Genomic DNA, 11,782 nt, shown 5'->3' on the forward strand with positions numbered 1-11,782 from the left:
ATATAGGATCAAGGTTAGATCCAGTATTTCTGTTGTTATGTATGTTGGTATTATATCATATAGGATCAAGGTTCCAACTAATATTTCTATAGCCTCACAAACTCTGTTCTATTTTTCAGACGATATGACAACTTCAATGAGGGAGAATTTGTTTTGTATCGTCATTCAACACTGCCATTTGAGGTAAATACTCAACTAGATTTATTTTGGCAGTTCTGTCGAAAACATTTGTGAAAAATGCTCAAGTCAAAAATCCCTTTTTAAAGCTTTGGATTTTGAATGATAATTATGAGTTTTCCTTAAATGTTTTATTCCATGTGTTATTCAGGTCCATCCTGGTTACTCCACTTGTTATTCAGGTCCATACTGGTTACTCCACTTGTTATTCAGGTCCATCCTGGTTACTCCACTTGTTATTCAGGTCCATACTGGTTACTCCACTTGTTATTCAGGTCCATCCTGGTTACTCCACTTGTTATTCAGGTCCATACTGGTTACTCCACTTGTTATTCAGGTCCCATCCTGGTTACTCCACTTGTTATTCAGGTCCCATCCTGGTTACTCCACTTGTTATTCAGGTCCATCCTGGTTACTCCACTTGTTATTCAGGTCCATACTGGTTACTCCACTTGTTATTCAGGTCCATCCTGGTTACTCCACTTGTTATTCAGGTCCATACTGGTTACTCCACTTGTTATTCAGGTCCATCCTGGTTACTCCACTTGTTATTCAGGTCCATACTGGTTACTCCACTTGTTATTCAGGTCCATACTGGTTACTCCACTTGTTATTCAGGTCCATCCTGTTTACTCCACTTGTTATTCAGGTCCATACTGGTTACTCCACTTGTTATTCAGGTCCATCCTGGTTACTCCAATTGTTATTCAGGTCCCATCCTGGTTACTCCACTTGTTATTCAGGTCCATCCTGGTTACTCCACTTGTTATTCAGGTCCATACTGGTTACTCCACTTGTTATTCAGGTCCATCCTGGTTACTCCACTTGTTATTCAGGTCCATACTGGTTACTCCACTTGTTATTCAGAAGTCCATACTGGTTACTCCAATTGTTATTCAGGTCCATACTGGTTACTCCACTTGTTATTCAGAAGTCCATACTGGTTACTCCACTTGTTATTCAGGTCCATCCTGGTTACTCCACTTGTTATTCAGGTCCCATCCTGGTTACTCCACTTGTTATTCAGGTCCCATCCTGGTTACTCCACTTGTTATTCAGGTCCCATCCTGGTTACTCCACTTATTATTCATGTCCATCCTGGTTACTCCACTTGTTATTCAGGTTCATCCTGGTTACTCCACTTGTTATTCAGAACATTATCCTGGTTATTCCACTTGTTATTTTGACCATTCCTAGTTGCTCACTTTCAGTTCAGATCAATTCTGGTTATTCACTTTTATTCATACCAATCATGGTTGTTCAGTTACTATTTGGACTAATATTGGTTACTCACTTGCTATTTAGACCAACCTGGTATAATAAAAAAACTGCTAATTTTTATGTCATCATAGAAATAACTTAACATTTTAAATATCATTATGACAAGCTTATTAATTTCATATGGATCCATCACAGGAATAGCTTATACATCCAATATTTAGGACTATTTGGTTTGATATGATTTCTCTGCTCTCTGTTAATGTTTGTAGATATAAAATTGCACTTTTAACCAGATTTCCATTCTAGAATCCCACTTTATTATTATTGAGAGTCTAAATTCCCACTTTATTATTATTGACATTCCAAAATCCCACTTTATTATTATTGACATTCTAAAATCCCACTTTATTATTATTGACATCCTAGAATCCCACTTTATTATTATTGACATTCAAGAATCCCACTTTATTATTATTGACTTCCTAGAATCCCACTTTATTATTATTGACATTCTAGAATACCACTTTATTATTATCGAGATTCAAGAATCCCACTTTATTATTATTGACTTCCTAGAATCCCACTTTATTATTATCGAGATTCAAGAATCCCACTTTATTATTACTGACATCCTATAATCCCACTTTATTATTATTGACATTCTAGAATCCCACTTTATTATTATTGACATTGAATATTTTATGTTTATGACCTGTTAAAATTAAATCTAACTATTTATTTGACTAAAAAGAATAATCTTCAACTTTGTGTTTTAAAATGTAACCTCTTGAACCATATACTGTACAATGTTTTGTTTATGCAGCCATAAAATATGAACTCTGCAGCATTGCTCTAAATGGTATATTGGCTTTCTGCAATCATAATGAAGTTTGTAAGTTTGCCTTTTGCAGTAATGTCTGTGTTTAAAACATGACCGTCTGTAACTATATTGGTGTATAATAATCTATAATCTATAGCCTTGCTTATAAATGAAAATTATTATAAAGTATATTACAAGGTCATGATAATGTTTTATATAATATTTACCAGGGTTGGAACAAAAGTTCAGACATGACTAAATTATTTAAGTGGGTTATTGGGCTTCATTGAATATCAAGATGACTATAGACGGAAAAGTATAGTCTTCAACACCTGTGGTATTTTATACTATGCTCTCTTGAAGCATACTCTTTGGAAAATTGACTCTTTGCAGCCATTTAGTTATTTAATCATGTCAGAGCATGAACATTTGGTTAATATAGTCATACTTAATTGTAAAACAATTTGCACTCATCTTCGCTAGCCAAGGTTCTGATATGTTAACCCTATCTACACCTTGGCATATCGAGCAGAAATTTCTGTGCTTCAGGTCTTTGATTTTCAATGGATGCAGTGACAAACCAACACATCTAATCAAAATTAATTTGTTCAGATATGAACACTGTTCCCACATGATCAAGCAAGGGGAGCACACAACTTGAATTGACTCATAAATAAGTAATTTTCCACTGTCAGTCCATATTTGAACAAATACCTTTCATTGAAATTAACCTGTAATGGCTGCTCTCTGGTATGTTGTCATACTTTTGATGTTATACTTACAAAGTATCCTTTTGAAGTCAGTTGCCTCCACCAGTTTTGTACGATGTCCAATGCACCACTGTTTTACACTGTTGGTTAGTTGGCATTACATACTAAGGGAAGCAACTCATGAAATCTAATAACTGTCACTTGGACAAAGCACTAAAATATCTTTCATACCCACAACGGTGTGATAGGGTTAACACATTAGAATCTTGGATAACGAAGATGATTTGCACATTGAGCCATGACCTTGTCTAAAATTTGGCACTCTGTAGCCATGCACTTGTTTAAAATTTGGCACTCTGTAGCCATGACCTTGTCTAAAATTTGGCACTCTGTAGCCATGCACTTGTCTAAGCTTTAGTAACCTGCAGCCATACTCAGATCTAAAATCTGGCACTCTATGGTTATGTCTGTTTTTAGATTGCAGCAACTTTCATTGTTTAGAAGTGACTGAATACATGTTGTGTTTGAACTTCTACACTATGCAGCCATGATGCTAATTAAATTTTGGCACTTCAGAACCATCCTACAGTCAAACATGTGATACTCCTGTAAACAGTGTGTAGTTTGAAAACTGGCACTCTTTTTATTATGTTATACAAATATGAAATGTCTTGAAATTTATACTTTTCAATGTGTTAGTGTTTGAAAATTTGCACTGAACAACCATATTGGTCATTAGGCTCTCTACGTCTCTGTTAGTGCTTAAATACTTGCATTCTCTACAAAGAAGAATTCATGAATAAAGTTCCCCCTTCATTTAGTCAACTGTAATACAGGTCAGAGCTGGGCATGGATAATGCTATCATTATTTGATTACAATACAATCCAGTCATCTGTACTACAGGTCAGAGTTGAGTACATTATAACCATGCTTTTTATACTATAGTCAGAACTGTATACAATGTTGTCATTATGATACAAGATAATCCAACCATAAATACTATACATAAGAGCTGAGTACAGACCAAACTTTCATTATGTAATACAATATAATCCAGTATCTATACTACAAGTCAAAGCTGAGTACAGACCAAGCTTTCATTATGTAATACAATATAATCCAGTATCTATACTATAGGTCAGAGCTGAGTACAGAAAATGCAGCCCTAACTCCAGGGCCACCTGTAATTGTGCTGTGGCAATCAAGTCTGGGGATGATGTCATCACTTTTAGGGGTTGTCAGAACACCCAGCATCACCAGAACCCTATGATGACTGTTCAAATTTACAAGAACAATGAGCTTACCCCTGGAACCTATGTAAAACGCATGGGATGTGGACAAAAATATGAGGTAATAGTTTCACCAGGCAGATTTCATACAAGAATACCCCTGTCATCATGTCTAATGTAGCATTCTCAGAATCAATACATTTGGTATTGAACACTGATTATTGCTAGATATGCCATTGAGCTCACTGTCATATACTGTAAGATGTGATACATATAATTTCACTATCACCTAATGTAAGAGGATCCATTATCATGCTTGCCTTATAACAGGAACTGTGTTATAATGAATGGCGTTATAATGAGGTAGTACTGCATTGATAAAACAGCACATTGCATTATGAAATCACCTTAGTTCTACAAATTGCTCATTAATTTATGATACATGATTGGTACAAGAAGGTGTTCTGTCCTGTGTTATATTTTCAGATCATATGTGCTCAGTTATCAGTTAATTTTATGATATGGTCATTTCCTACAATTACTGTCACACCAAATGTTATTCTTCATACAAAGAAAAGGTGGAAAAAATTTAATCAGTGAGTGAGGATTTGTGACACTAGATTTTTTGTTGTTGTTGTTGTAGGGTTTAACACCATTTTTCAGCACAAGATAGGCTATACATGGCGGCCAGTATTAATGGTGGAGGAAGAACCCGGAAATAACCACCGACCCAAGAGAAGCTCCTGGTAAGCTTTCTCACATAACCACATTAGTTGAATCCAAGACTTGAACTGATGCAGACAGAGGTGAGATAGCAGTGATCCATAACGGTGAGCGCTTTAGACCACTCGGCCACTCAGGGCCCCAGTGACACTAGATAGAAAGGTTATGCAGGAACTATATTAATTTTTTAGCCAAAATTTGTTTTGTCTGTTTTTAGCAACGTAAATTTGTACTAATATCAAATGAAAGATTATCAAATGTGATTTACATAGCATTTACAAATCCATCACTGTCAGTTCTGACTAATAAATCCAGTGATAAATTCAGTGATAATATACTCCTCAAGGGAGGTAACCTGCTCTGATGAGTATGACATCTGATGTCTTTAATAGCATACAGCGTGAAAGACAGAGGTATCCCCATTGATGAATCACAAGTGTAAAAGAAATACATACAATTTTAAGTTTATTTTTGTTTTTTGCTTTGAATTTGAGAACTGACCCCAGTAACCAAAACCAACTGAGCACATTCCGAAACTGAGATCAGACTCAAAATTGGAAAACTGTATTTTTCTAGTCTTGCATTTTAAGATGTTGACTCTCGTATGCATAATTCCCATAATCCATAATGTATATGATTGGGGTTTATTTGCAGTCATATAAATTAGGGTCGATTTCTTACAATGGAGGACTAATATTTTTAACAACTTTATTTATGATAAAGGTAGATGTATCAAAATTTAGAATTATTTAGGTATTTGTTTGCCTTTTCAATTTTCATTGTTTAATATTTGACACAATACCCCAAGTTTTGTTTCCAATTCTTACAGGGTACACGTTATGTGCTCTGACAATATCGTGGCTACACAGCCTGGTTTGGAACACCAAAGTTATTAGTTTGATATCCTTTGGATGTTTTATAACTCTTTTTGCAACACTAATTATAGCTGGTGAAAAAACATCCAATATAAAAGGGTGTAGAAGCATCAAATATAAATGGTTGCAGAAAGCATCCAATATAAATGGGTGTAGAAGCATCAAATATAAATGGGTGCAGAAGCATCCAATATAAATGGTTGCAGAAAGCATCCAATATAAATGGGTGTACAAGCATCAAATATAAATGGATGTAGAAAGCATCCAATATAAATGGTTGCAGAAAGCATCCTATATCAATGGGTGTAGAAGCATCAAATAAGAATGGGTGTAGAAAGCATCCAATATAAATGGGTGTAGAAGCATAAAATATAAATGGATGTAGAAAGCATCCAATATAAATGGTTGCAGAAAGCATCCTATATCAATGGGTGTAGAAGTATCAAATAAGAATGGGTGTAGAAAGCATCAAATATAAATGGGTGTAGAAGTATCAAATATAAATGGATGTAGAAAGCATCCAATATAAATGGTTGCAGAAAGCATCCTATATCAACGCGTGTAGAAGCATCAAATATAAATGTTGTAGAAAGCATCCAATATAAATGGTTGCAGAAAGCATCCAATATAAATGGGTGTAGAAGGATCAAATATGAATGGGTGTAGAAAGCATCCAATATCAATGGTAGCAGAAAGTATCCTATATCAATGGGTGTAGAAAGTATCTTATAGAAATGGATGTAGAAACAGTCCATTATAAATGGGTGTAGATAGTATCTAATATAAATGGGCATAGAATGCATCCAATATAAATGGTTGCAGAAAGCATCCTATATCAATGGGTGTAGAAGCATCAAATATAAATGAGTGTAGAAAGTATCTTATTGAAATGGATGTAGAAACAATCCAATATAAATGGTTGAAGAAACAACCCAATATAAATGGTTGTAGAAAACATCCAATATAAAGGGGTTTAGAAGCATTCAATATAAATGGGTTTAGAAAGTATCTTATATAAATGGGTGTAGAAACAATCCAATATAAATGGTTGAAAAAGCATCCAATATTACTTATGAAACTATGAAAACAGTTTAAAGCTTTTGGATAAAGCTTTCAAATCAAGCCTGAAATGAATGTATGGTAGTAACAAGTAATACACTTTCAGGTTGGCCTGCCAACTGGAACAGTGATAAGTGTCCAGAACAGTTACCAGTCTTTTATCAACATCTGGATCATGGGTTCTGCAACAGACTGGAGGAATACAACAGGTATACAGTGTGGCTAAGTCATGAAACCTTAATTACAGATTTGAGGACAGAAGTTTGGATTCATGTGTATTCAGTCTCAATAACAATTTCTTTGACTGGCAAATAAAGAGGTATATTCATATTTGATAACAATATCTTTGATTGGCAAATAAAGAGGTATATTCAGTCTCAATATCTTTGATTGGCAAATAAAGAGGTATATTCAGTCTCAATAACAATGTCTTCCATTGGCAAATAAAGAGGTATATTCAGTCTCAATAACAATATCTTTGATTGGCAAATACAGAGGTATATTCAGTTTCAATAACAATATCTTTGTTTGGCAAATACAGAGGTATATTCAGACTCAATAACAATATCTTTGATTGGCAAATAAAGAGGTATATTCAGTCTCAATATCTTTGATTGGCAAATAAAGAGGTATATTCAGTCTCAATAACAATATCTTTGATTGGCAAATAAAGAGGTATATTCAGACTCAATAATAATATCTTTGATTGGCCAATAAAGAGGTATATTCAGTCTCAATAACAATATCTTTGATTGGCAAATAAAGAGGTATATTCAGACTCAATAACAATGTCTTTGATTGGCAAAAAAAGAGGTATATTCAGACTCAATAACAATGTCTGTGATTGGCAAATAAAGAGGTATATTCAGTCTCAATAACAATGTCTTCCATTGGCAAATAAAGAGGTATATTCAATCTCAATAACAATGTCTTTGATTGGCAAATAAAAAGGTATATTCAGACTCAATAACAATGTCTGTGATTGGCAAATAAAGAGGTATATTCAGACTCAATAACAATATATTTGATTGGCAAATAAAGAGGTATATTCAGTCTCAATAACAATGTCTTTGATTGGCAAATACAGAGGTATATTCAGTCTCAATAACAATGTCTTTGGCAAATACAGAGGTATATTCAGTCTCAATAACAATGTCTTCCATTGGCAAATAAAGAGGTATATTTAGTCTCAATAACAATGTCTTTGATTGGCAAATAAAGAGGTATATTCAGTCTCAATAACAATGTCTTCCATTGGCAAATAAAGAGGTATATTCAGACTCAATAACAATGTCTGCGATTGGCAAATAAAGAGGTATATTCAGACTCAATAACAATATCTTTGATTGGCAAATAAAGAGGTATATTCAGTCTCAATAACAATGTCATTGATTGGCAAATACAGAGGTATATTCAGACTCAATAACAATATCTTTGATTGGCAAATAAAGAGGTATATTCAGTCTCAATAACAATGTCTTTGATTGGCAAATACAGAGGTATATTCAGTCTCAATAACAATATCTTTGATTGGCAAATAAAGAGATATATTCAGTCTCAATATCTTTGATTGGCAAATAAAGAGGTATATTCAGTCTCAATATCTTTGATTGGCAAATAAAGAGGTATATTCAGTCTCAATAACAATGTCGTTGATTGGCAAATACAGAGGTATATTCAGTCTCAATAACAATATCTTTGATTGGCAAATAAAGAGATATATTCAGTCTCAATATCTTTGATTGGCAAAAAAGGAGGTATATTCAGTCTCAATAACAATGTCTTTATTGGCAAATAAAGAGGTATATTCAGTCTCAATAACAATATCTTTGATTGGCAAATAGAGAGGTATTTTCAGACTCAAGGAACAATATCTTTGATTGGCAAATAAAGAGGTATATTCAGTTTCAATAATGATATCTTTGATTGGAAAATAAAGAGGTATATTCAGTCTCAATATCTTTGATTGGCAAATAAAGAGGTATATTCAGTCTCAATAACAATATCTTTGATTGGCAAATAAAGAGGTATATTCAGACTCAATAACAATGTCTTTGACTGGCAAATAAAGAGGTATATTCAGTCTCAATAGCTTTGATTGGCAAATAAAGTCTGCTCTACTTCTCAAGCAAGATGGCATTCAGCAAGCTGATTCTGCCATTTAGAATCCCCAAAAAGGATCCATGTCCATGTTGACAATTAGTGTATACCTGGTTATGTGATATAAGTGGTAGCTCTGGTAAAAACTTTATTAATGCAGAAAAATCCAGTGGTGATGCAGAGAAAAACACTTAGTGAAGGGGTGCAGATTTGTGGCAGGTAACACAAGTAGGCACAAGGTCTGTGGGATGCAACCCATGGTGTGGGGCCCAGGAAGCTTTTGCATTTAAACATTTCCATATTCCTGTAAAGAAAACATACTTTGTCAAATATTTCAGTTGTTTTTTGCTCAGTTTCAGAGGTGGGCATGGCTTACTTTTCCCTCCACCTCCCCCCAACCAATTTGCCCCTGAAATCTGCTCATTCAGTCAATTGCTTTCTGTGCCACAAGTCATCATACTTAGATTTTCATTATCAGTCAATTACATCTAAATCTCAGGACTGGTCAGTATAGTCATAGTATGATTTACTGTCAGTACTAATTGTACTATCTTCATATGGCATGCTTTACTGTCAGTACTAATTGTACTATCTTCATATGGCATGCTTTACTGTCAGTACTAATTGTACTATCTTCATATGGCATGCTTTGCTGTCAGTACTAATTGTACTATCTTCATATGGCATGCTTTGCTGTCAGTACTAACTGTACTATCTACATATAGCATGCTTTACTGTCAGTACTAATTGTACTATCTACATATAGTATGCTTTACTGTCAGTACTAATTATACTATCTTCATATAGTATGCTTTGCTGTCAGTACTAATTGTACTATCTTCATATAGTATGCTTTACTGTCAGTAATAATTGTATTATCTTCATATGGCATGCTTTACTGTCAGTACTAATTGTACTATCTTCATATGGCATGCTTTACTGCCAGTACTAAGTGTACTATCTTCATATAGCATGCTTTACTGTCAGTACTAATTGTACTATCTTCATATGGCATGCTTTACTGTCAGTACTAATTGTACTATCTACATATAGTATGCTTTACTGTCAGTACTAATTGTACTATCTTCATATTGCATGCTTTACTGTCAGTAATAATTGTATTATCTTCATATAGCATGCTTTACTGTCAGTACTAATTGTACTATCTTCATATGGCATGCTTTACTGTCAGTACTAATTGTACTATCTTCATATGGCATGCTTTGCTGTCAGTACTAACTGTACTATCTACATATAGTATACTTTACTGTCAGTACTAATTGCACTATCTTCATATGGCATGCTTTGCTGTCAGTACTAATTGTACTATCTTCATATGGCATGCTTTGCTGTCAGTACTAATTGTACTATCTTCATATGGCATGCTTTGCTGTCAGTACTAATTGTACTATCTTCATATGGCATGCTTTACTGTCAGTACTAATTGTGCTATCTTCATATTTCATGCTTTACTGTCAGTACTAATTGTACTATCTTCATATAGCATGCTTTACTGTCAGTACTAATTGTACTATCTTCATATGGCATGCTTTACTGTCAGTACTAATTGTACTATCTTCTTATAGTATGCTTTACTGTCAGTAATAATTGTATTATCTTCATATGGCATGCTTTACTGTCAGTACTAATTGTACTATCTACATATAGTATGCTTTACTCTCAGTACTAATCTAGTAATAGTACATATCTTCATAACGGTCACAGTTACATACCTTGAACATTAAGTCAGTCATTTAGAATAAAACTTGTCTATAAAGGACACTGAAGGGAATTCGTAAGCATTAAAATATAGCTGAATGCTAATACTGATGTCCAGCATGTTCATGTGTTCTTTATACAAAAGTTTTACCATTAGTTAGACACTGGGATCTTCTGTTAGTGTGATGACATTTTGCAGGAATATTTTGATGCTATAACTTGAGTATCTATGTCATTTACCTGTGACAACAAAAAAAAAACAGAATTGTAACAGGCTACATAGAACAATATAAAATCTTATACATATGTTTTCATTTGCAGGATTATGTGGCAATTTTGATGGAAACCATGGTAATATATGTGGCAATTTTGATGGAAACCATGGTAATGTTTTCTTTTGCAGGATTATGTGGCAATTTTGATGGAAACCATGGTAATGACCTAACTGATAGTCGAGGACATGTTTATAGTTATGGATCAAACCTCTACAACTTTTTAATATCATGGAAGTAAGTAACATTGATCTTTCTCAACATCATATATAAACACGAGTCTCAAATGCCAATAAAGAAATGTAAAAATTGGATGCATTTTTGAAAAAAATTATAAATTTATTGTCTCATCTGTGTCATTATAGCTGCAGCATTAGTAACATGCATGAAACAGTCCATGTGATCTCGACCTCTAACCTTACACACATCGGATCGGATTTCCAGAACTATTCCATTTCTGCTGTTAAACATTTGTACTTAAAATGATAGCAAACCATGCATGTAAATAGAAGACATATACCCTTAAAACAGCTTGGAACAATCTACCCCTAAATAGTGCATGACAATTCATTATGTGACCTTGACCTTGGACCTTTGAATCAATCATCTCCATGAATCCTTATGCATACTGATAAACTAACCAACTGAAAACTGTGACCCTGACTGTTAACTCATTGACCTCCACAGCAGTACTTTTTTATATATATTCCATGGTAGACTGCTAGACTACATCTGAAGATAGCTCATCCAAAGCAGCTGTAGATGGTACTGCAAGATCCAATACTGTAACAACTGATCACAAAACTAAAATGTAACCAACTGTGTTTCATGTGACCTTTGACTTTCATGACCTCTAATCTCTAGGAATGCCCCCCA

The 11,782-nt window shown here is 34.1% G+C and overlaps 1 protein-coding gene across 1 annotated transcript in view; it reads left to right on the top strand.

Annotated features, from left to right (window-relative positions):
* LOC149794978 (uncharacterized) overlaps positions 1-11,056 on the top strand; it is a 48,952-nt gene extending 37,896 nt beyond the window's left edge. Inside the window, exons 20-23 of the mRNA XM_089963740.1 lie at positions 120-183; positions 4,067-4,279; positions 6,922-7,024; positions 10,956-11,056. Coding sequence (XP_089819866.1) covers positions 120-183; positions 4,067-4,279; positions 6,922-7,024; positions 10,956-11,056 — 481 coding nt within the window. The remainder of the gene's footprint in view (positions 1-119; positions 184-4,066; positions 4,280-6,921; positions 7,025-10,955) is intronic.
* Positions 11,057-11,782: the final 726 nt, after the last annotated feature.

The sequence above is a fragment of the Sinohyriopsis cumingii genome, chromosome 7 (assembly GCF_028554795.1).
Source record: "Sinohyriopsis cumingii isolate HCF-2022 chromosome 7, ASM2855479v2, whole genome shotgun sequence".
Taxonomy (NCBI): Eukaryota; Metazoa; Mollusca; class Bivalvia; order Unionida; family Unionidae; genus Sinohyriopsis; species Sinohyriopsis cumingii.